Source organism: Notolepis coatsorum (assembly GCF_963971535.1).
Source record: "Notolepis coatsorum genome assembly, chromosome: 19".
Classification (NCBI taxonomy): domain Eukaryota; kingdom Metazoa; phylum Chordata; class Actinopteri; order Aulopiformes; family Paralepididae; genus Notolepis; species Notolepis coatsorum.
Window position 1 is genome coordinate 77,571,080 of NC_140183.1, and position 27,216 is coordinate 77,598,295.

A 27,216-nucleotide genomic window follows, 5' to 3' on the forward strand; every position below is an offset into this window, starting at 1 on the left:
GAGGTCTGGTCACACAGAGACGCCACCTCGAAGGCCCCCAGGGCACCCGTGGCGCCCGCCATGCCGTCGAAGGAAGTGAGGTGGCCGGCGGGGCCGACCTGGCAGCGGCCCTGTTGGGCATGGCAACCTCTGACCCCCTCCTTCACGTTACACACCTCCTCGCCGGAACAGGCGAGCTTCTCGCACTTCACCTGCCCATTGGCCTGGCACACGCACCTGGAGCTGCACGCTTTGTTCACCACTGTTTGCCCCGCCTGGAAACACACACACACACACACACACACAACACACAACACCGTGTCCAGTGTTAAAAGGCTTATCTGCCAACGCCTTTGGAAATGTGGAAATCGGTCTATGAATACTATCTTTCAACTCCATTCATCTGTAAAGACCAGCATTAACACATACTGTACCATGGTTAGAGTTTTACAGATTATTAAAGATAAGAGGCATTTTCTTGTTAAAAGAAGTGTTAAATAGCTCTACACTCCGACAGCCATCACTGATATACATTTTCTGGTATCCCGTTCTCACTTGATCCAACCCAGGAGAGGTAACCCTAAATATTTATTACTTATTTCAAGGAATCTTGCCAAGCCAAATTAGTTAAGCATTTGAGACACTTTAGCCCTATTTCCTAATCATCAGTGATGTGTGTTGAAGAGTAGAAGCCTGTTCTCAGAGCTGCCCACGCTGTGCTTCATACTGTACTGGACACCCAGCTCCACCTTAATTAGTCCTGAATCTAATGTCAAGTTAATGGGGCCACTGTAAAAAGCACTTAAACATACTCAAGAGCAAGCTATTTTGCTTTGGGTGAACCGTGGAGTAGGTTTCAGTGCTTATTTCATGGCTTGTACAGACTAAAGAGTGGTCAAATTGCTATACGGCGGTTTTGTGGCTAACTAGCTGAAGCTGCAGTTATTCAGTATGTAGAACAGCATGGATTGTGCTGAGAGAGGACACAATTATTTGTACGTATAGGAAACAGGACTAGGGGTTTGTTACAAATATAATTAACACTGTAGGCTACTTATACAATTTTGATGTAATCAGAGATAAAAACATATTAATACTACAAATCTGTACATACATCTGACCCTATACTCAGTAGTACTAATTCATATATTTTATACCCAGTTTAATCATCTGTACATTGTATATTACCATTGCACTTTACTTCTACATTTGCACTCTGGTTGGATGCCAAACCTCTTTTCGTCTGTGTTGTATAATGACAATACATTTGAATCTAATCTAATCTAACGTAATGCTACAAATAACTGTATCATTTTATTTAAAGTACCTTTTTTTGTATAACTTTGTATAATGTGTGGCAATAGCACATTATCGACATTCAAATCAAAAGCACAAGGCTCACCATAAGGTATCGGCCATCGTGGACACACCCACAGCCGTCCATGGCACTGCACCCGACGCCGTCGGAGATATAACCCGAGTCACACTGGCATCCCTCGAAGCAGCTCGCGAAGCAGGCGACGGGGAAGACGAGGCTGAAACAGCTCGTACCGCAGGTGTCGGCGCACAGCTCATAGTGACTGTGGGCTGGGCAGGAGACAGCTGCGGGGGGGGGGGGGAATTCACAACACACTCTGTATGGGTATCTAGTCTACCATAGACGATCACTCTATGAGGAAAGTAAGGAAAATAATGTATAAGAACTATTTTGTTGCACTGAGAAAAAAATAAGTGATTTTATGTCTGCACTTTATGTGCTCATTGCACATACATGTCTTTTCTATTCTACTAAAACTCAATCAAACCATAAACAAAGTGGCCTGTTGGGATGTTAGATCCTAATGTGAAAAACTGATTTTATACTGTATGTATTTGTGCTCATTTTACTCTTGCTATTATATGACTTATTTTTACTCTTATTTCTACGCTCCACTATCCGCTGGGTGCATACCTGTATCATGTTTTGTAACATATTACAGAAATTCAAGAAGCCTATTGGAACGTGAGGTTCTGATATGATTTTGATGAATATATCTGGATTATTTTATCCCACTTTATGCTTTGCTCTTGCTGCTTGTTTTACACAGATTGTATGTCTTATTTCATACTGATGTAAAGCACTTTGAACTGCAATCCCCTGTAGGAAAGGTGCTATACAAATAAAGTTGTTATTATTATTATTCAACGGGGAACGCAGCCTTTGCAAATTATGCACCAAAGCTATGGAACACCCTACCTCTCGACATTAGGGAGGCTAGATCACTAAATATTCTCAAAAGTAAGCTAAAAACGTACCTCTTCACCGTAGCCTTTTAATAAACTGTGCTGCTTGGACTGTGATTGTTGTACTGTAGAACTATTTTATTGCACTGCACTATTGCACTATTTTATGCCAATATATGTCTATTATATTGCACTGCTCTTATTCTGTCTATTTCTATACTCATTCTGTACTGTATGCATTGCTTTTGTTTAGTCAGAAACCTGCAGATAGTCTTTTATAGTTAATGTCAGAAATCTATCATAATGAATAAGATTGAAACTGCACAATTACTGATACAAGTGAGGCCTCTGGAGGTGGTGGGACCTGTGCAGGGTGCAGGAACCTCTCTTGGAGTTGGATGGACACTTTTATCAATTCTCTGTTAATCTTATGCCTGTCTATAATTATGCCATTTTATGCCTATGTCTATTTTGTGTCTGCATCACTGCTGTGAAGCACCTTGGGCTGCAATTCTTGAATCTTGTATGAATGGTGCTATAGCCTACAAATAAAATGTATTATTATTATTATGGCTACATTAGCGTTGTATTGAACTCACGGCAGAAAGACTTGCTCCTCCACGACTGGACCTGTACGCCAGTACTCTGACAGGCTAAAACGTAGGCCTGGACACTTGTACACAGGGTCTCCTTGTCTCCCTCCCGAGCACATACATCAAACACACAATGAGCGAGGAACAGCGCGGGGTCCAGCATGCCGTGGCAGGCCTTGAAGGGCCCGTTGGGATTACTGATGATGCCACAGGAGTCGCTCTTGCTGTACTGGGCAACCTTCGCCTGCTCACATCCCGGGCACTGCCCTCCACAGCCCCCGCACACCGCCCCGGGCAGATCCACCACCCACGCGCGGCCGAAGTCGTCCACTTTAGCCGTCTGTCGGCCGTTGGGCAGTCTGAAGTCGTCGGTGGCCTTGCCGTTGTAGTTGCCGCACAGACCGCACATCCTGCCCTGGTATGTTGAGGGTACAATCACCTCGACATAGTAAACTGTGTCATAGAGGACCTTAAGGCCAAAGTCTGTCTGCAGGACAATGGTACGACCCTCCTGAGTGACCGTGACTCGCCCGCGTCCCAGGCTGAGGGGCAGGAGCATCGATTCGTCGCCCACCTGCACAGAAGAGGGAGGGAGCGAGAGAGAATCACGCCAGTACACGTTTCTATTAGGGAAATCACGGAAATGGAATGAATAGGAATTGGGCCTTTCCGAGTGTATCATACACCTAAGATAGCTGCCATATAGTTTTGATAAAGAAATCGCCGATGTTTGATGTGTGTGGAGTGAGCTTGAGGCTCCAAGTTGGAATGTTCTAATGTTCAATTCTATTGGTGGCCATTGCAGGTGTAATAGCCAAATAAGCCGTTAACCCTTTCACTACCACACTACCAAAGGGTTAACCCTTTAATGGCGACAATACAGAATGTTAACCATTTCACTGCCACACGACAAAGGGTTAACCCTTTCACTACCACACTACAGAAGGGTAATCCTTTCACTACCACACTACAGAAGGTTAACCCTTTCACTACCACACTACAGCCGGTTTGTGGTAGTGAAAGGTTAACCTTCTGTAGTGTGGTAGTGAAAGGGTTAAGTCAGAAACTAGCAGAAAATGTACTACATACAAAAGAGCTAGAAAAGCTTGATTAACTCACAGTGACTTTCCCTGGCTTTCTCTGCTCCATGTAAATGACATAACCGTAGACCGACACCGCGACTGACTCCGTGACGGCCGCTTTCCCGTTCCCATACTTCTCGTTGCCCTGGGTCACCGTGAAGGTCGGCAGCTGACCTTTGTCGTCGTTGCACACCTTGGCCAGTGTGTACACGCAGGTGCCCTGGAAGTCAAACCTCCGGCCGTCGAAGGATATGTAATGCGGGTCGCCGGAGGCCACGCACTTCGCCTGGCCCACGGGGTGGCATCCCTGCACCCCCTTCACCACCTTGCAGGCCTCCCCCGCCCTGCACTTGGTCTTCTGGCAGGACACAGCTCCGTTCTCCCCGCACGTGCACTGCTCCACGCACTTGGCCTCCTCCGGGTAGAAGGTCTCTCCCTTCTGGAAGTAGCGGCCACCGAAGGAGCAGCCGCAGTCCCCCGCGGGCAGGCACGCGTCTCCGCTCAGCAGGTAGCCATTATCGCACTGGCAGGCCTCGGCACAGGCCCTCTGGCAGGTGGTGATGGAGGTCAAGCTGGCGCAGGTGACGGGGCAACCGGAGGTGCATAGAGTGTAGTGGCTGTCGGCCGGACACACCATCGCTGTGGGACGGAGGAAAGAGACGAGAGGAGAGGGAGAGGGAGAGGGAGAGGGAGAGGAGGGACTGATATTTACCACAGGATCGTATGGTGGTGATAATGGAAACGGTTGAAAAGGCTTAGGTTAGGTCAAATCGTCTGGTACATTAACACATTCTTGAGAGGTAGAGCCATAACGTGATACTCACGGCAGAAGCTATCCGATCTCCAGGAGTGGACCGTGACTCCCAGGCTCTGGCAGGCAGAGACGTAGGCCGATACGGCGTCACACACCGAGGTGTGGTGGCCATGGTATTGGCAGGCATCATACATACAGTCCCCCAGGACTGCAGCTGGGTCCACTCGCTTGTGACAGTCTCTGAAAGGCCCTTTCTTGTCGGCTATGATTCCACAGTACTTCTGAGACCGGTACACCTCCTTCTGGGAGTCCGAACAGACTTGGCACCATGCCCCCTGGCAGGCAGACGAACAGCCTGGCACCACGGCCACGAGCCAACTCTCTCCCAGCTGCGCCGCACTCGGGGCGGCCTTGCCGTCCCGCATATTCATGTCATCCTGGGGCTTGCCATTGTAGTCGCCACACAGGCCACAGACTTTATCCTGGTAGGTGCTGGGCAGGGTGACGCTCACCACGCTACGCCAGTCGTAGGTCACGGTGACGCCGGCCTCCGTCTCCACCACGGCCGTGCGGCCACTGCGGTACACAGTCATCTGACCGTTATAGTCCAACGGCAGGAAAGCAAGCTGTCCGTTGAGCTGAAAAGCGGAGAAGGAGAGGGAGGATCATTTATAGGAGATTATAGATTTAATAATTCCCAGCGCTTGCTAATCCATTCTAATACGCAGTTAAATCTTAGTTTAATTAAGTCTGCCTGGATCACAAATCCTAATGTGTAATTAAATATAGCTGTGAGAGAGCACCAGGGATAGCAGAATTAGCACAATGAGGGAGAGCATTATCACCCACACATTACCACAACTGTATCCTGTGTCCCATCCCCTCCTTATAGGTGCTGTAAGTGGTAGTTTGTTGTTAGAATAAGTGGTCTACATGTTAAAATAATAGCTATACTTTCCTACAGCCATCACTGATAATATCTATTTGTCTGGGGTCTCCCAGTCCCTCTGCTCTCTAAGTAAATATGTGCTTGAAACAAGTCCTGATTGGATAAAGTGGGAAGGGATACTAGAAAATGTATTTTCTGTTTACTGCAGAGTGGAGGGACTGAGAGACCCATGTTACTGACCAAACACTCTGTATGAGTGATGTCGGAATGTAGAGCTATTAACACGTATTTTAACAAGAAAATACCAGTTAAATGGACATTATCATCCAATAAGGTTACCTCCTCATTTCCGTATCCACGAGCCCCAGTTGTTCAGCACTTACCATGACCCTGAACTGGTAGTCTCGGCTGATGGTGAGGGTGACACCGTACATGGCCACAGTGACAGTCTTGGTGAAGGACACGGTCTTGCTTCCGCGGTGGTCGTTCTCCACGGTCACCTTGAACGGGACCAACCCCGGCTCCTGAGAGCACAGCGCCGCCAGCTGGTATGCGCACGTACCCTGGAAGTCGAACCGCCGTCCATCAAAGGTCTTGTAGTGAGGGTCACCGGCGGCCGTGCACGTACCGTAGCTGACCGGCTGGCAGCCGCGCTCTCCATTCACCATGCCGCACCGCTCGCTGGCGGCGCAGGAGGCCTCGCGGCACACCACCATTCCCAGGGTCATGTTGCACGTGCACAGGCGGCCACAGACCTCGTCGGCCCAGAAGCGCTGACCCTGCTTGTAGTAGCGGCCCTCGTAGGAGCAGCCGCAGGTCTTCGCGGGCACACAGACGCCGACGCTGAGGACGTAGCCCCTATCGCACACGCACGTCTCCACGCAGGTGCCAGGACACTTCTTGCGCTCCTCGGGGAAGGGACAGGACAGCTGACATGGACTGGCACAGTCCTCGTAGTGGCTGTGAGGCTGGCAGTTCATCGCTGTGGATGACAGGAAGGAAGGGATCAAGGAAACGTACAAATATATCCATTTTTCAGTCGTCACCGCCACACCAGCCTCAATTGTTTCAAGTTCAAGTTTCAAGTTTTGTTTCATTCGTCACGTCTATAGTACAGTGAAATGCTTGGTTCTGTATGAGTCCCCTGAGAATGTGCTTCATACAGTAAAAAAAGGTAAAAAGAATAAAATCCAAACACTATACAAAATATACAATATACAAACTAAAGTACATCCTAAAGTACAAAATGAAGTACAAAATGCAAACAATGAGGGACTTTTTAAAATGCTAAATGCTAAAATGTGGTTCCATTTACTCACTGGAACATTTATCTTCCACTGGTTTTTAAACCAAGATCCATACTCTTTACTCTCTCACAAATACTCAAAAGATCAATACTCTCTCACGGATACTCAAAAGATCAATACTCTCTCACGGATACTCAAAAGATCAATACTCTCTCACGGATACTCAAAAGATCAATACTCTCTCACGGATACTCAAAAGATCAATACTCTCTCACGGATACTCAAAAGAGTCTCTCTCCCAGATACTCACGGCACTTAAGCGTCTTCCTCCAGTTCTTGATCACGATCCCCTCCTGCCGACACTGCTCGCTGTAGGAGGCGAGCGCCTGACACAGCATCCTCCTGTCGCCCTTGTTCAGACACATGTCGTACACACAGCTGTTCATGAAGTCCTGAGGATCCACCTTGAGGTGACAGCCCTTGAACACATTCCTGGTCTTGGCCGTGAGGGCCCCGCAGTAAGCCTCAGTTTCGTACAGCTTCCGCTGGGCCACGTCGCACGCGGGGCAGTCCTTCTCGCACGTGTCCCAGCACGGGGTGCTCTTGTCCTGGTCGGCCGTCTGCCAGCTCTTGCCCCATTCGATCACAGAGGACACGGCCTTGCCCCCCGGGCTCTGGAGCTCGTCGCCGCGGTCGCCGTTGAAGTTGCCGCACAGGCCGCAGACATTGCCGTAGTAACTGCTGGGCAGCTGGACGACCACCTTCCAGTTCCAGTCGTAGGTGACGACCAGGCCGAAGTCTGTCTCCAACACCGCTGTGTGGCCGCGCTGGACTATGGACACATACCTTGCCCAACCTACCAGACCCAACTGTACTGGCAGGTTCATAAACTCCCCATTCACCTGAAGGAAAACGCATCAGAATGCAGTGGTGTGAAGAAGTACACAGTTCCTTTACTTATGTAAAAGTAGAAATACCCACATAAATGAGACATTTCCTTTGAAATGTAGTGGAGTAAAAGTATAAAGTTCAAGTAGCTCGGAATTATACTTAAGTACAGTAGGCCTACTTGAGTAAAAAATACTTAGTTACTTTCCACCACTGAAATACAACAGAAACACCACACAGTATGCTACCCGGTACTACATTTGCATTCTTCAGCGAGGAGACCGCTATTCCCAGAACCATAGATATATAAACACTAGATGGCTCAAGGCGGAGTCTCTAGCGTAGTTCACGGGCGGCCATCTTGCTTGAGTGGACTACTGCTTTAAGGTGATGATCTTCACAAACAAAAATACTCTTAACTCTGTGAAATCTTGACGGATTTACAAACGGTTTGGTTTATTACAAACGTTATGAACGTGGCTGTGCTTCTTGCTTGGAATACATTTTTTTTTATATATATATATATATTTTTTTTTTATATGAAAGTCCATTATAAGTATGCAGTATGATAACTACATCTCTGACATTTTTAACAAACCAAACGGTTGAAAATGTAGTTATTTCAATTGTACATGCACCATACACACACATGCATGTTATGAGTGGGCGTGCTCCACCCACGCAAGATGGCCGCCATGTGGCAACGTCGGTCACCGTTGGCCAGCGGCGCGGGTGAGTCATCTAGTGACATATATCTATGCTCAGAACACTCAAATGAAACCCTCACCATGACACGTCCAATTTGGTTCCTGACCACGGTGACGGTGATGCCGTACATCGTCACGGCCACCTCTCTGACGTAAGACACGGCCGTGTTCCCGCGGTTGTCGTTCCTCTCTGTGACCTCGAACGGTTCCAGGCCGGCCAGGTCTCCGCAGGTCTTAGAGATGACGTACTTGCAGGTGCCCTGGAAGTTGAAGTTGTAACCGTCGAAGGTGTGGTAGTGGGGGTCGCCCCAGGCCCAGCAGGTGCCCGTGGACAGGGGGACACAGACGGCCTCGCCCTTCTCCACGTGGCACTTCTCCTTCACGCGGCACTTGGCATCCTTGCATGGATCTACGCGGGGTAAATAAAGGGAAGGTAGGAGGCGGGAACGTTACACACTTGCAAATCCGGAAACAGGGCGACAGTGGCTCAGGAGGTAGAGCCGGTCGACGACGGGTAATCAGCAAGGTTCCCTGGTTCGATTCCAGCTCCTTCCGACACTTAACCCCCCCCTAACTGCTCCCGTGAGCAGGTTGGCACGGCCTCCGCCGTCAGTGTGTGAGCGAACGGGTGAATGTGAGGCGTAAGTTGTAAAGTGCTTTAGATAAAAGCGCTGTGTAAATGCAGTCCGTTTACAATATACATTTTACATTTGTCTGTTTAATTCAACCCCCTAAATGGGTCAGTTGTGTGTATAGGAGAATAATAGATTATGATAGAATATTAAGATGATTAAAATAGCTCGGCTTTACTAGTTGATATTATGTTTGTGTGCCTTACCTGTGCAGTAACAGGCCCTAATTCCTTTCCTGACCAGACATTTGGTGTCCTTGGGGCAGGAGTGAGCGTCACAGACCAGGCCCTCTGCTGGATGACAGGTGCACTTCTCATTACAGTCTCCTGCGTAAACCACCTCATCAGGCTATAGGGACACAGACAGCAGATTGTGAATCACAATGTGAAACACAGAGGAGCCACAGTGGCTCAGGCTCAGGCTCAGGCTCAGGCTCAGGCTCAGGCTCAGGCTCAGGCTCAGGCTCAGGCTCAGGCTCAGGCTCAGGCTCAGGCTCAGGCTCCTCCCGGGCAGTGTGCGTCGAGGTGTCCTTGAGCGAGACACAGACACTTAACCCCTAACTGCTCCCAATGAGCAGGTCGGCACCTTACATGGTCGCCTCCGCCATCGGTGTGTCAGGGCGGACCTTCTTACAGGCGATATAGCGCCACCCAGAGGGGGGGGGGGGGGGGGAAAAATCTTTATTTTTTATTTAAATTTTTTTTATTTTTTATTTACATTTTCTTTTCTCTGTGCAGTTTTGGCGCCCCCCTCTATATCTGCAACCATTATTTTTTACATAAAAAAAATTCTAACATAAGGGAAAATGAGCCAAAAATCTAAAACGGTCGGTCAGTCTGAGCCTCAGCTTTAGGTGTTCACAGTCAGAACATGCTAGAGCGCTGTGCATTGATGGGTCAAGTGTTTATAGAATTGAGCGTTGAGGAAAGAAAGACTAACGTTAGAGAACTATGAAGAGACAAAAGCCATAAAAAATTGTGGTGAATCTCGCCTAGGGCGCCAAATGTGCTAGGTCCGCCCCTGGGTGTGTGAATGGGTGAATGTGAGGCATAAGTTGTAAAGCGGTTTGGATAAAAGCACTATATAAATGCAGTCCATTTACCATTTACACAGAGAATAACAAATGCCCCATCTTATCATACACACACACACACACAAATGTTGAATATCTGCTGAACAGCGAGGGAAATTCTCTGTTACACTTTCTACAAAGCCTGCGTCTAGGATACATTATTATGACATTTGCACATTATGATGCAATTATAATACATTACAAGAATAGTTATAATTGAGTGTAGACTGGTATAATGTTTATAATGTTCAAAAGCTTTTTCATAATGGCTAATAACATGGTGTATCATACTTTATAATTATAGGCAGCAATTATAGTGCATTAGTGTAATAATACCCATAGCTGTTATACATTGCATTGTGGACAATATGGAACATCACAGTCTTAAGGCATTATAATAATTGAAATGATACCTTATAATAACTAAGAGCCACTAAAAGTGAGCTGTAATTGAAAATGTCCAATGCACCAAATTGTGTTGTGTTGTGCTTTGACTATACCTTGTAGGTCCTTCCGTTGTCATAGCAACCACACTGTGTCTCCTTAATGCAAGTCTCTCCGTTGAACAGGAAGCCTTCGTCACACTCGCAGCCCTCCGTACAGGTGGCAGAGCACGCTACTATTTCAGTCAGGCCTGCACAGGCAGCGGAGCAGGCGTCTGCACACACCTCATAGTGACTATTGGCCTGGCATTTCATGGCTGAGGTAGAGAGAGAGAGAGAGAGAGAGAGAGAGAGAGAGAGAGAGAGAGAGAGAGAGAGAGATACATTCCATACATCAAAATATAGCAGGATAACAAGATTAGATTAGATTGTATTCCAATTGATTGTCTTTAACTAATAAGAGTAGGTAAGGGATATGTACAGATATACATATAGTATCTACAGATGTGTAAAAACATGTGATATGTGATAACAAGATAACGAAAGTATCAACCATCAGGCATAGATCATACAGGGATGTGAATATTTGTATCACTTACAGGGGTCGAGCTTCCTAGGCGACATAGGCGGTTGCCTAGAGTGCCACCCAGAAGGGGGTGCCAAAAACTGTGCCCAGCTAAAAAAAATAATAATAATACTTTAAATATATACTTTATATATAAATATATATATATATTTTTGGTAACACTTTATAATAACACTCAGTTATAAGACCTTTATAAGGTATTTGTAGATAATGAACCAATCATGAACAAATCATTTATATACATTCGTAAATTATTATTAAATCATTTATAACTATATTTGTATAACATTTACAAATTAGTTCTACATTATTTATAACTCATTATCAACATTGTTTGTACTTGATTTGTTCATCATTAAATAAGGTTGTTTAATGTGTAGTAACACATCTGTAGATGCTTTGAAAAATGGATATGAAAAAACTACTATACTGTACCTCCATTTATTTGTTCATGTTCAACAAATGATTTGTTAAGACATTCATAAAACATCTATAAATCATTTGCAGATTCTATTGTGTGCCCTAATCTGAAGTGAAGCCTATTCATCATTAACAAATGTCTAATAGTTAATTATTTGTTTACTTTTTCATCACCTGTTACAAAAGTTGTAGACAGCTTTCGGATACACCCTTCTTTGTGACATCAAACAGTGACAGAATTAGGAGGACTATAGATAAATGCAATTTTATTAACATATAAAATACATGTGCATGACATATAGTGTAACGTGGGTGGGCACTAGGACCCAGGAGTACCCTGGTCAGGGTGTAGACGGAAGTCTCAAGCGAGTGAGCCTTGACTTCACGTGTGTTGCCGTCTGAAGCACGCTATATTAGCAGAGCCAAGTTATTCGTGCTGCCCCACGCTTTTATTAAGGTATGAGCAGGCTAAACACCTTTTTTGTTGGTAAATCTATTCCATCATTTCCGACCTACAACTCTTGTTGTGTAGACGTACTTGATGTGGTGGGTACTAACGTTATGTGTTTGTTCCTAATGTGTGCTCAGTATATTGCGGTATGTGATGATGACACGACACATGAGGCGGGTAATAATTATTTGTATTTTCAGGCTGTATAGGCGCCTATACAGCCTGAAAATACAAATAATTATTACCCTTGTGTGTCGTGTCATCATCACATACCGCAATATACTGAGCACACATTAGGAACAAATGTAATGTTAGCGCCCACCACATCAAGTACGTCTACACAACATATAAGAGTTGTTTGTAGTCGGAAATGATGGAATAGATTTACCAACAAAAAAGGTGTTTAACCTGCTCATACCTTATTAAAAGCGTGGGGCAGGAGCAGCACGGATAACTTGGTTCTGCATGTATCGTGCTTCCATTCAAACAGACGGCAACACACGTGACGTCAAGTCTCACTCGTGTGAGACTTCCTCTCTAGATACTCTACCTGGCCAGGGTACTCCTGGGTCCTAGTGCCCCCCCACGTTACACTATATGTCATGCACATGTATTTTATATGTTAATAAAATTGCATTTATCTTTAGTCCTAATTCTGTCACTGTTTGATGTCACAAAGAAGGGTGTATCCGAAAGCTGTCTACAACATTTGTAACAGGTGTTGAAAAAGTAAACAAATAATTAACTATTAGACAAACATTTAATTTGTAAATGTTATACAAATATAGTTATAAATGATTTAATAATAATTTACGAATGTATATAAATGATTTGTTCATGATTAGTTCATTATCTACAAATACCTTATAAAGGTCTTATAACTGAGTGTTATTATAAAGTGTTACTTTTTTTTTGCTGGGCACAGTCTTTGGCGCCCCCTTCTTTAATGCAACCAATATGTTGACATAAAAAAGAAAAAAGAAAAACAGTCAAGGTAGAGGGGGGGGGGGGGGGGGGGGGGGGGGTCGCAGGGGTTACCAAACGTGCCGGGTCCAGCCCGGGTCACTTACGACAGAATGAAGATGTCCTCCAGTTAACGTCCACACCGGCCATGTGGCAGTTGAAGGCGTAGGCAGCCACGCTGTCACACAGGATCTTCCCGTCGCCGTTGGAGGCACACAGGTCAAACAGGCAGTCGTTGTAGTAGGGCTTCGGGTCCAGCTTCCTTGAACAGGCCTTGAAGGCGCCCATGGGCACCGCGATAGCTCCGCAGTAAGCCAGTTCGCCAAACAGCTGCTTCCGCACCGGATCACACGTGGGACAGGTGTTCCCCTTGCAGCCGTTGTCGCACACCACACCGGGGATGGAGATCTTCCACGATTTCCCGAAGGTGTTCACGTCTTTGGTGACCCGATGGTTGGGCATCTCGAAGTCGTCCTCACGCTTACCGTTGAAGTTGCCACACAGACCGCAGGTCTTGCCACGGTAATTCCCTGGTATGGTGACGGTGATGTGGTAGACCAGGTCGTAGGTGACCACCAGGCCGAAGTCGGTGGCGATGACGTAGCGGGCGCCCTTCTGGTAGATCTGCACCGCGCCGTCGTTCAGACTTAAAGGGAGATGGTTGAACACTCCATTCACCTGGAGGAGACACGCGTTACGTTTTACATTACGTTTAATCGTTTAGCTGGCGCTTTTATCCAAAGCGACTTGTGCATTCTGTACGACAAGTCAGCAGGAAGGGTGCAACTCTGGCGGCTAAGGGTCAGTAACATTGTTCGTCAAACAGTGATGAACTTGAGTACAAGTTGAACGTGTAAAGACATCACATTGTGTTGACGAGGAGAGGAGTAGTATCCTCTTAATCTCTTAGGCATTTCGGCCTTCTGTAACTACTGTATACAAAAAAAGCAATGGATGTGTCACAGATGGTACACTTGTGGGCAATTGTTATCTACATGCTATTGTTGATGTGTTAGAAACCAACATGGTCTCATAATAAAATGTAAATAAAGTACTAATCGACCACAGAAAAAAGGTACATAATGTACATTATGTTATAGCCATGAGTAATATATTAAGTATCATATCGGCGAAAGTCCAAAACAAACAGCGTGGCTGGGAGTCGAACTAAGAATGGTCGCGGGCGAGTGCTCTCACCACTAGACCCACCCACCCACCCTGATACAAACACAGCAATATTATGATGAAGGTTTGTTATGGTTATGGTTATGGTTATGGTTATGGTTAGGGTTAGGGTTAGGGTTAGGGTTAGGGTTAGGGTTAGGGTTATGGTTAGTTTAAGGTAACAGTGTGGTTATGGTTAAGGTTAAGGTTAAGGTTAGGGTTAAGGTTATGGTTAGTTTATGGTAACAGTGTGGTTATGGTTAGGGTTTGGGTTTGGGCTGTCAGAAAAGTGTGTCTCTGTAGTCTTGAGGTACTTTCAACACTCGTAACATTTTCTGAAAACGTAACTTTTCTTTGAAGATGTAATGTATGTACTTATTTGTAAATATGTCAATATATTACTTATTTGTATTATGTACACATTATACATTTTCGTAAATACATCAATATGTTACTCATGGCTATAACATAACGGACAATATGTACCTTTTTTCCATGGTCAATAAGTACTTTATTTACATATTGCTTCTGGCGGAACAACACCTCGTAACTCATTTTTTTTTTTTTCTTTTTCTTTTTTCAACTCAGTAGATCATCCTCCATGTGTGTGTGGTTTTACAAAGTCTACACAATGGGAAAGCATTAAACCAATCATCTGTCTAAACCTCGTAACTCTATTCGCCCTCAAATCTGTGTTCGTTTTTTTCATCTGCTGAAAAGTTGGGTTTTTGGAGTTACGCGGTTTTGTTCCGCCAGCAGCGATATTCAAAGTGAGATCAGGCTGTGAAAACAGATCTGATCTCAGATCTAAAGCACGGCTCCAACGAGGAACGGGGGTGTCTGCTCACCAGCACTCCCAACATGTTGTTCCTCAGGATCAGGGTGAAGCCGTAGACCTCCACGGCGGCCAGCTTGGAGACGGACACCTTCTTGTTGTTCACCATCTGGTTCCACTTCTCGTTCTCCACCTGGACGGAGAAGGCCTTCAGGTGGGTGCCCTTCAGCTCACAGCCCTTGGCCAGCGTGTAGGTACAGGTGCCCTGGAAGTTGAAGGTCAGCCCGTCAAAGGACATGTAGTGGGGGTCACCGGAGGCCTGGCATACGCCCTTTCCGACCGCGTGGCATTTCTGGACGCCGTCCTCCACCTGGCATTTCTCATTAGGGCCACAGGAGAATTTCGTGCACACCACCTAGGAAACAGATGTTTGAGAGAAGAGGAGAATATGTTTGAACATATTCTGAAACCAAAGCAATCTTGTTATATTAGATTAGATTAGATTAAACCTCTTTTCTCTCTCTCCTTCAGCCTACCCTGATCTCACCAGGTCGGGGATAGACCCTTAGTTTAATCTGGTTAGTACAGTTAGGATGTCTGTTTGTTTGCTCCCATGTCTGCTGATTAACCCCTGTGCCTGTCTCTCTGAGTGGATGTATAGAGTGATAGTGTGTTGACATACAGATTGCAGTGACTGTTCTACCTCATACTGGATCTGAGCACCACTGGCGCCATGGATCCGCTTCATGCCGTCTTCTGTCTGACCTACAACGTCTAACCACGCCCGCTCTACTTCAACCTGTTCTGAGTGGTTCTTCTGCCTCCCGGGGCAAATGGCCCTGAGCCATCGTCTTGTACATGTATCTCATCCTGTATACTAGCGCTTGTCATATGTCTCTTTGTTCTTAGTTGTATTTATTACTGTAATTTCATAATTTTCTACACTGTAGTACACTGGGCTACCCAGCGCCCCATGCTCTATTTATTTTAATAAAAAAATAATAAAAAAAACGTATGTACTGTGACTCCCTTCCCCCCCTCTCTCTTTGATCTACCCATATTTCCTTCCTGTCCACATCCCTCCCCCCATTCCTTCCTTTCCCACCTTTCCATATGTCCCCAAAGATGTCACATTCCTTTGACCCCCACCCTTTCCAGTTTTGTATAAAGATGTTCCAAGATCCGGTGGGGGGGGTCTCTCTTCCCTGGTGTCCTAGCTAGCCACCTCGTGGAGATCATCCAGCCTAACTCTATTTTGTATTGATACTTTGGATTGAGTTAATAAATCGTATTAACCAAGTATCTTTGGACTGAGTAAGTTATTAGCTTCGGCTATTTTCCACCACAGTGTATTAGATACTATTGCTACCATGTATGTATATATGTATTACATGTATACATACCAATTATTCGCCTGTTCTATTCTCCATCCATCTATCATCCATAGCAACACTTATCACCCACATCCAGTTGGGAGATACCCTTTGAACAGCCCATCTTAGTTTTCTCTCCTCCACAGGCACAGGCACTATTACTAGGTTTTTAGTGAGTCGTTCCTTATCTTCATTGGGGAAAGTCTGGGAGTGTCACATATTTGTATTGTATGGTGGCTTTTGTTCTTGATCTATTGTGATGTTTCTTCTTGACTTGTACAGCCCATGGGGGCAATTCCATGTGATCTCGGGCTCTACAAATACATTTGATTTGATTTGATTTAGATTAGATTCAAAGTACAAGTACAGTACAACGAAAAGATGTTTGGAGTGCAAATATAACAGTAAAGTGCAATAGTAATAGGTACAGGTGATTAAACTGGGTATAGAATATATAAATTAGTACTACTGAGTACAGTGCTAATCAGATACAGAGTTGTAGTATTAATATGTACAGTGATACAGGTATAAAGACACTATGGTAGTAAGTCATATTGGTCAGCAGTGTAACTAGCAAGAGTAGGTAAGGGATATGTACAGATATAGATATAGTATCTACATATATGTAAAAAGGATTATATGCAGGTATGTACAGACAAATGGATATATATATATATATACGGTAAGAATAAATATATAAATATACGGTATATACAGCATTATTGTACATGCTATCATATTGTTATATGGGTTATATGCAGGTGTATAAGTAGGTATATAAAAGGATTATATGCAGGTATGACATATAATCATTCTATATACCCACTTATACACCTGCATATAACCCATATAACACTTTTTTCTTTTTTGTGAACGATTGGGGCCAGTTTACAAACAGATGTTTGCTACTTTGAAAATTGAAATTGTGTTAAGTTGCAGCAAATGGCTTTCTATATAGCAAATTATGGGGGACACAGGGACACAGGGACACAGGGACACCCCACAAAATCTCCCTCCGGACCACCCACCGCTAGTTGCGACTCAGCACCATCTTGTTAAAAAAAGCCCTGCAATATCACACATTCATAGTAATATGTATCAAATTATCTTTTTCCTCCCTCGCTCTCAAGTCCACGTTACCTCTCCGTCCTCTCCGCACGTGCACTCCTCCTCACACTTCCCTCTGGGGTAGAACACCTGGCCGATGCGGTAGTAGCGGTCGCCGTATTCACAGCCGCACTGGGAGAAGGGGACGCACAGCTCTCCGCTGAGGATGTACCCCTCGTCACAGGTGCAGCCCTCCTCGCAGGCAGCCTGGCAGCCCTGGGGGGGGCCCAGGCAGGTGGCGGGGCAGCCTGTGGAGCACACTTCATAGTGGCTGTGGCTCGGACACTTCACCCCTGAGGACCGGGAGACGTTACCAGAGTGAGAGGAGAAGCGGAATGGTTTTTAGAGCATTCTAGGGTGGAATTTAAGATGGCAGAACCCATTAAATCAGAGGAAAACCCTTTTATTGACAAACATGTTATTTTATTTATTTTATTTATTTTATTTATTTTATTTATTTTATTTATTTTATTTATTTTATTTATTTTATTTATTTTATTTATTTTATTTATTTTATTTATTTTATTTATTTTATTTATTTTATTTATTTTATTTATTTTATTTATTTTATTTATTTTATTTATTTTATTTATTTTATTTATTTTATTTATTTTATTTATTTTATTTATTTTATTTATTTTATTTATTTTATTTATTTTATTTATTTTATTTATTTTATTTATTTTATTTATTTTATTTATTTTATTTATTTTATTTATTTTATTTATTTTATTTATTTTATTTATTTTATTTATTTTATTTATTTTATTTATTTTATTTATTTTATTTATTTTATTTATTTTATTTATTTTATTTATTTTATTTATTTTATTTATTTTATTTATTTTATTTATTTTATTTATTTTATTTATTTTATTTATTTTATTTATTTTATTTATTTTATTTATTTTATTTATTTTATTTATTTTATTTATTTTGTTTATTTTATTTATTTTATTTATTTTATTTATTTTATTTATTTTATTTATTTTATTTATTTTATTTATTTTATTTATTTTATTTATTTTATTTATTTTATTTATTTTATTTATTTTATTTATTTTATTTATTTTATTTATTTTATTTATTTTATTTATTTTATTTATTTTATTTATTTTTAAATTACATCATACAGGGGTGTGTGTGTGTCCTCTCTCATATTGTATTACCTATTCATATCTACAATGTGAATATCTATGTATGATGACAATAAGGCTAGCTATAGTATAAACAAAGAGTAGGTAAAAGAAAATGTAATACCTCAATTTGCCTGTCACATTTCAGCTTTAATTTACAAGCAATGTTCTATCCAATTGTATGTACAGTATGTCAGTAAATAATACTCTCTTGACTTTTGATTGTCGGCAAATATTCTTGGCTCTGTGAACCTCCTGATGTTATCACAAACAGTAAAGCTCTTACCGCAGAACTGACTGGTCCTCCAGGCGTACACCTTGGCCCCTGCAGCCTGGCAGGCGGAGGTGTAGTCCGTGATGGCCCGACAGAGCACGTCCTTCCTGCCCTTGTACAGACACACATCATACACGCAGTCTTCAAATTCACCAGCCGGATCCACCACCGCGTGGCAGTCACGGAAGGGCCCCTTGGGGTCCCTCAGGAGCCCGCAGAACTCGCTGGTCTCGTATCGCCTCTTCTGGGTGATGTCACAATCGGGACAGGTGCCCTTACAGCCGTCGACGCAGCCTGGGACCTCCTCCACTCGCCAGCTGACGCCGAAGGCCACCGGCGTGACGGGCGTGGCTCCGTTCTTGGGGATCAGGTCGTCCTGGGCCTTGCCGTTGTAGTTGCCACACAGGCCGCAGACGGCCCCCATGTAGGTGCTGGGTAGGGTGACGTACACAGCGCTGTTCCAGTCAAAGTTGACTTTGAGGCCGAAGTTTGTTGTGATCACGGCGAACCAGCCGCTCCTATACACAGACACCTGACCATCGTTGAAAGAGACTGGCAGGTTGACGAGCTCACCGTTCACCTGTGAGAGGAGGACATCAAAATAAGCATGTCGACAGACTTACGGGTAAATAGAATAGAGTTAAATGAACCGTTGTCCCGAAGAACCATATAAGTCTGTTGTGAATTTTTTTGCACAGCCCATGTATTTGCAGTTGTGAAATTTATCTAAATCACTTGGTGTGAATGTGATATATTCTAATTAGTGTTTTGTTCTAATTAGTGTTGTTACGGACCCTGTCCTTATGTATGTATATAGAGGGAGTAATGTATAATAATCTGTTGTATATATAGGCATGTGTTGTTTGTTGTGTTCTTTTGTCTCCCTCTTGTGTCTACATATCCCCATTCTCAGTCTCCCAGTCCCAGTTGCAGCAGCAGCTGGTCAATCAGCAACTCACCCCAGTGCAGCAGCAGCTGAGGCTTGTCAGCAATCAACCTTCTCTCTCACTTCATATGTCCCATTGTGTGCAGTGTTAGCCAGAGCTCTGTCTGTGTGTTGGTGGTAACTATGTCTCTGTGCTTTTGTTGGTAGAGCTCTCTCTGTTTGTGTGGTAATTGAGTTGGTTAAAGCTCTGTTTAGGGTGCTTTTGGCACCAGAGCTGGTTAAAGCTCTGTTGAGGGTGCTTTTGGCACCAGAGCTGGTTAAAGCTCTGTTGAGGGTGCTTTTGGTATAGAGCTGGTTAAAGCTCTGTTTCTTTGTGCCTGTTTATTGTATTTTTCTCCTGCCTGTAGTACATTTCTGTTTAAACCCTAACCTGTGTATTTTGTTACCTTGTCACCCAGCCTATGTTGATTCCTTTTTTCTCTTGTATTAATCTTTTGTTTCGCACACAGGGACATTGAGGACAGGAAGATACCCTGGGGTCTACATCTTTGCATCACGTAGGTGACCTGATGTTAAAGACACCAGCCTTAGAGTGAGCACCGCCACCTGTACTTTTGGGCATCCGTGCCTGTAAAGGGGAGGGTGGGATTTCATTTCCTTTTATATTTCATTTGGTGCCACTGGTAGTCCTCCTTGATCTATGTGTTGCTGTGTTTTATAAATAAATACTATTATTTTGCAAATTGTTTCAATGGTTTTGTGTCACTGCACCCTCACCTACCCTGTCTGTGGCCTACTGTGTATATACTTGACCACATCTTGCACAGTTGTACAGCCCTGGCCTATTTAAAATTGTACTCATAATTATACTATATTCTATTGTGCTTCTATTTAATTTAGTTTATATCCCATTTCTTTTATTCCACCTTTGTATTTCACAGTTGTACAGCACCGAAAACGACCAAATAAAATTTCTTGTATGTGAAAACTACTTGGCAATAAAGACCTTTCTGCTGCTCCCTTCCCTCCCTCGAGTCCCTACATTCCACCAGGGCCTTGAGGAGGGCGAGGAAGGTCATGGCAGACCCCGCCCACCCAGGTCACAACCTCTTCATCCTGCTTCCCCGCGGCAAGCGGTTACGGCTGCCCAAGACTTTGGAAACCCGCCACAGACTCAGTTTTTCCCCTCAGCAGCTCGCCTAGTAAATCAGTCAGGTGTCCCCCTGCCCCCCCCCCCCCCCTCTATGGCGAGCTGCTAGGGCTGGAATTTTAAACTTTATTTTGCCTTAGCCATTGCACTTTATTGTCTTGTCGTATCACTGTTTTGTCCTTTTTTATTTGTGAAAAAGGATTATGCACTGTACTGTGGGCCTATATGCCGTATCACATTCCTGGGTTTTGTAAATATAATTGCTAGTAATCTGGAACTGAAACTGAATCTGATTCTGATATATTACAAGAAACCACTCAACCTCACCTCGAGTGAACACAACACTCTAGATAATAAAGTTTGAAAACATTGTTCTTCTGAAAACTTAAGAACAGACTTATATGGCTCTTCATCTGAGGTACTCGAGATTGTGCCCAGCTATTACAATTGCAAGTCTAACGCAGCCCTTACCATGATCACGCCCTTGTGCGTCCTGCTAATCACAATGCTGAGGGAGTAGACCTTGACCTCCACCAGCTTGGTGTAGGAAACCACCTTGTTGCCCCGGTTGTCATTCTGCACAAACACCTCGAAGGCCACCAGCTCGGGGTCCTTGGAGCAGAGCCCTGCCAGTAGGTACACACACGTCCCCTGGAAGTTGTACTTCTTCTTGTCAAAGGTCCGATAGTGGGGATCGCCTATGGCCTGGCAGGTGCTGTGGGAGACGGCGTGGCAGTCTCTGATGCCGTCCACCACCTGACACTGCTGCCCCGTCCGGCAGCCTTTGTCCTGGCACTCCACGCGCCCGCTCTTGGGGACGCAGCGGCACCTCCGTCGACAGGCCTGGTCGGCCCAGAAGGACTCGCCAGCCGGCACGTAGTGACCCTCGTGGGTGCAGCCGCACTGGGTGGCGGGCACGCACTGACCTCCGCTCAGGACAAAGCCTGCGTTACATGTGCAGGTCTCCACACAGGGGGACTTGCATTTGGAGGGGGCACTGGGGTCAGTGCAGGTGGCCGGACAAGCGCTGCCACACAGCTCGTAGTGGCTGTTGGCTGGACATTTAGCAGCTGAGGGAGAGAATAGAACAGAACAGGGAGAGTCGTTTAATTAAAAAAATTCACTAGGATGTGTTTTGGAAAAAGTCTTCATTTAAAAGAGCTGTAAGTGGTATCTTTTGTTAAAAATAAGTGTTAAATAGCTCTACATTCGGACAGCCATCACTGATATAGAGTGTTTGGTCAGTAACATGGGTCTCCCAGTCCCTCCGCTCTGCAGTAAACAGAAAATCCATTTTCTGGTATCCCTTCCCACTTTACAGAAAATGTATCTTCTGTTTACTGCAGAGCAGAGGGACTGGGAAGCCCATGTTACTGACCAAAACACTAAACCACTTATTTTAACAAAGAAAGAAAAATCACTTACAAGACCTTTAATTTAGAAGCACTGCTTAGCTATTATGGATGTATAACGTGGAAGTTAAGGCCACCTACGACAACGGGCACCCTTCCTCCATTCTGGTATCTTAACGCCAGCGCTCTGGCAGGCTTCAGCGTATGCCTCCAGGACTCTGCAGAGGAAGTGTCGGAGGCCTTCGCCCATACATATGTCATATTTACAGTTCTCCAGGTAGTCCTGGGGGTCGACGACGGCGTGGCACTTACTGAACGCTCCGTCAACCCTCCTGGTGATGATACCACAGAACAAGTCTGACTCCCACCTCTTCAGGAAATTATGTTCGCAGCGCTCACACCCGCCCACGCACTCGTCACTACACTGAGCGTCCTTGACCAGCCCTGGGACCTTCCAGCTGCTCCCGAAAGCCTGGGGCCCGCCGGCCGGAGAGCCCGAGGGCGTGGCGAAGTCGTCGCCGGGTTTGCCGTTGAAGTTACCGCACAGGCCGCAGGTCTTGCCGGCGAACATGGCGGACAGAGTGACCACCAGCCGGTGCTCCCAGTCATATCGGACGACGAGACCAAAGTCGGTCTCGATGACCACAAAGCGACCACTTTGATACATCTTCAGCTTGCCCTCCTTCAGGACCACAGGCAGACTCCACAGACCGTTGTCAATCTGCACATGGGAGTTATAGCCCATTTATAATTGATGTCTGTAATTGTTATAATTTCATTCCATTCCAATTAGGGCTGGGACTTTATCGCATTCATTTTTCGATTAATTAACTACAGAAAGAATCAAAACTCAAAAGTTAAGAAATTGAGATCAATCAAGAGTTTCTTTTTTTCAATGATCAACTGTTCTGGAATGTACTTGAAAGTACTGCGTTTTACTTTTACCTCGAAAGTGCTTGAGTTTACAAAAGGTCCTTTGCGCTATATATATATTATTCCTAAAATTGCTGCACTTTGTTAAAAATCGCATTGATCTGTTGGTCTGTGTAGTAGCTAATACAGGATTTTGCTTCTTAATGTATAATGTATATTCATTGATTCACTCGTATACCAAAATTTATTTGAATTGAAAAATGTTGCTTTTCGCATAAAATATTGATATGCGATTAAAATGTGATTAATTTAGATTAATTAACTATAAAGTCTTGAATTAATTCGATTAAAATGTTTAATCAAGTCCCACCACTAATTCCAATAAAAGAAAGTAATACCTTAATCGACAGTTCTACCACTTTTAACAAATAAAATACCACTTACAGCACCTTTAATTTGACCTAATAAAAATAAACTTTAATAATAAACTTTATTTCTATAGCACTTTATCTTTTCACATAGTGGAATGCAGCTCAAAGTGCTTTCACATTTCAGCACAAATCAAATAAAAATAGAAATAATAATTAAAGAAATTCAAAGAATAAAACAATTTAAAGAAATAAAACAACAACAAAGGAGTGGATAAAATACACAATAAAACAGAATAGGCTATCATAAAAGAAGCTTACCCTAACACGGCCCGTCTGGGAGCGGCCAGCTGTGACGGTGACTCCATACACCTTCACTGTTACCAGGGCAACGTACGACACCCTGAGGCTTCCTCTGTTCTCGTTCTGGGCGACCACCTCGAAAGCCGGGAGACCGTCTTTGGCGGCGCAGTTCTTGGCGATCACATATGTGCAGGTGCCCATGAAGTCGAAGCGTCGCCCGTCAAACGTGCGGTAGTGGGGGTCTCCCATCGCCCAGCAGGTGCCAGGCTTGGTCTCCTCTGGCTTGGGGACACAGCTGGGGAACCCACCGTCTATCTCGCACCTCTCGTTTGCACTGCAGGTCACTTCGTCGCAGGACAGATCTCCACTGCCTGGAAGAGCAAAAAAATATGTAGTATGCAGTGAATAATAATGTTACATACTGTGATATAATGTTTTGTGCTAAAAGAGATATTCATAGGAAGTGTGTGGGGAAATAGGAATGTATCAAGTGTGACACAGTATTGTCAGAATATGACAAAGTCCTTAATGCTGTTAAGGTGTCATGCATATCTGTGCAATGAGTGGTATGCGTTTTACTTTTCTTCAATAATGTTTAACCCTTATATTGTTTGACCCGTTTTCAAGTTAAGATATGTAAATAGGACCATTTCCTTTTTTTTGTATTGGAACAAGGCTTCATGAGTTCCTCAGGACAAAATTTATAGTAAATTCTGACAGAGAATATAGGCTGTTGCATGCATCGTTTAAAAGTTGTGAGTTGCTCTGTGGATCAAATTTGCCACAAATTTGCCCCCATCACACACACACATACACACTCCCTTACAGCCCCCCCCCCCCCCCCCCCCCACCACCATCCTGTCTTCTCTGGGGACATGCTTCTTTGATTTGGTTTTACATTAACAATACACACAGAACTGGTATCTATAAATAAGGCTTGTGTGAATTGTTATCAGTTTCATTCTGCGGCAGCGTCAGTCTATTTCAACAGGGGCAAGAGATTCACTGTCTATGAGGCTATACTGGTCATATCATGAGAGTGACATTGTGGACAGAGGGCAAATTGAAATTGAGGAGGATGTGTCTGAGGATGAAGATGGTGTTGAGTAATGATCCTGAACAAGAGGACACGTGATGAAGAGGAGGGCCCAAATGACACAGATGAGGTCTTAAAAAAAAGAAAAGAAAAAGGGACATTTCATGCGGTCGTCGATCCCTTATGCCACCCAAGACCAAGGATGACCCCAGGGGCCCTACTAGATATGCTGTGTCACATGTCCAAGACATCGAGACAGCATTTGAGCTGGAATACCACCATCTGTTGAGAAGATCCTGCTTGAGATGACAAACGTGGAAGGGAGAAGGGTGTTTGGCAACAGCTGGATGGACAAAACACACCAGGATGCTTACATGGGACTGTTGCTTCTTGCTGGGGTGTACAGATCCTGTAATGAGGCAACTGCCAGCTTATGGGATGCTACGTCGTGCGGAGTATTTTTCGTGCTACCATGTTACTTCAGACCTTTCATGTTTTATATAGTGTATATATTTATTTATTTATTATATATTGTATATTGTATATTCCTCTTTTACTTACTTTTTTACTGTATGAAGCACACACTCAGGGGCTCATACAGAACCAAGCATTTCACCGTACATGTATTTTATTGTGACAAATAATAAACAAATTTGAAACTTAAACTTATCAAGAGTTTATCAAGAGTTATGTTTTATCAAGTACATTTTGACCCATAACACCACAGATGTCACTATGATTAATTATATTAAGTTAAGAAAATGTATTTAGTCATTTATTATGGAGGTGTGTTCTAATATTAGTCTACTATAGTGAGATAACATAATTACCCTTTGTCTTCACTATAGGAAATATATTAATGAGTGAATTAAAAATATATTTAATTGAAAACAATTGGTATATTGTAAGATGAATGGTCCATGGGGCCAAAAAAAACAATATTTAAAACAGTGTTTACATGGATATTTACATTTTACATTTATATTTTCATTTAGTCATTTAGCTGACACCTTTATCCAAAGTGACTTACAAGTTCTGTACAACAAGTCAGCAGGAAGGGTACAACTCTGGCAGTAAGATTGTTTGTCAAACAGTGTTGAACTTGAGTGCTACAGTGCATAGTAACATAGAAATGTTAGCATAGTAGGTAGTAATATAGGCAAGGTAGATTACGTAGTAGCAAGTGCATACTAGTAAAAGACAGTACAGGATATGAATACAGGATACGAATGCATAATAAGTTAACTATGAGGTGGGAAACAATCGTGGGTAAAATTTTACCTGCTAACACAAAATGTGTGGATAGCTTCCCTAACACATTACAAAGGTTAAGCATGCAGTTCAAATCACCTCACCTTCCTGTGTGCACATTGCTGGGGTACCAAACCCGTTCATCTGACTGAATCCGACACTGTAAAGAGCAAAGGGAGAACCAGAGCTGGAAAAGGTGTGTCCGTTGCCAGGCTTGGGTTTGAAGGGTATCTCTGTCCAGGAGAAGTCTGTCCCTGCCACCTCTTTCCACTGCACGGTGAGGGGTAGGGTGTTACCATCGGCGCGCAGCTTTGCCGTGGCGCTGGTCTTCGCCACTATCAGGGCATGGTTGATGAAGCCCTCTTGACCCGCTAGGGAATAGGAGGTACAGAAGCGGTCGATGGGCAGGACGGTCATGAGGAACGGGTCGTAGTATTTGAACCAGCCTGGCAGTTGGACGCCATTGAACAGCATGAGGACCTGGATGCCGTGGTCGGCCTGAATGAACAAAGTTTCGGTGTGACGCAAGGGGAACTCAATTAATTGTCCCCGGGTCATCTTCAAATGGTCCACATGCTTCCCGTTCTGTGCGGTGACCTGGGTGTTTTGAGAGGCCTGGACGTAGATGGTGTCGTAGCGTTTCTGGAAGCTCAGGGGAGACACGATGAAGCTGGAGCCCCAGCTCTTCACTGGCATCAGCTGCTCATAGACGTGGTTACACTTGGAGAAGCGCCAGGTGCAACTGTGGCCAGAGGAGACGGCGACAGGGCGCTGAGAGGTAACTCTGGACCCGGACAGATCATGTTCACTCTGGAACTGCACGCTCTCGTAGGGCTTGAGGTCTAGGGCTAACCGGGCGCCAGCGGCATAGAAGTGACCCTCAAACTTGAGTAAATTGGTTGGGAAGATCTCTACCTTGTTGCTCTCCTTTCCATTGGTTACAGAGAACTCCTTGTAGGTGCGAGAGGGGGAATGTGTGGGTGTGAAGATGAAGTACTCTGTGCCCCACTCAGTCATGGGATAGACCACGGAGGTGTCCGCCGTTAACTTCTTAGAGCTGAAGGAGGACACGCCTATGTCAGCCGAGGCCTCGACACGCACGGTGTTGGGGGACCTGCTGGAGCCATACATCTCAACTGCAACAGGGAGAGCGATGGTGACTCCCTCCCCGGCCTTCAGTGTCCGCTCCTGGTTGAAGTTTAAAATAGGCACCCGGACGGTTACTTTGGTATTGGCCTGGAGAGCGACGATCCATAGCTGGAAGCGAGGGCTATCGTAATTTGGAACAAAATTCTGCAT

The 27,216-nt window shown here is 44.3% G+C and overlaps 1 protein-coding gene across 1 annotated transcript; it reads right to left on the reverse strand.

The window, feature by feature from the left end:
- Nucleotides 1-2,917: 2,917 nt before the first annotated feature.
- fcgbp (Fc gamma binding protein) lies at nt 2,918-27,216 on the reverse strand (the record flags this gene model as incomplete). Its single annotated transcript, XM_084336715.1, has 17 exons — nt 2,918-2,970; nt 3,048-3,369; nt 3,915-4,516; nt 4,702-5,269; nt 5,904-6,502; nt 7,078-7,669; nt 8,443-8,771; nt 9,201-9,342; nt 10,567-10,766; nt 12,977-13,547; nt 14,882-15,223; nt 17,322-17,581; nt 18,711-19,278; nt 21,206-21,804; nt 22,228-22,807; nt 23,649-24,001; nt 26,022-27,216. The coding sequence occupies 17 exons, from the start codon at nt 27,214-27,216 to the stop codon at nt 2,918-2,920; spliced, it is 7,875 nt and encodes a 2,624-aa protein (XP_084192841.1).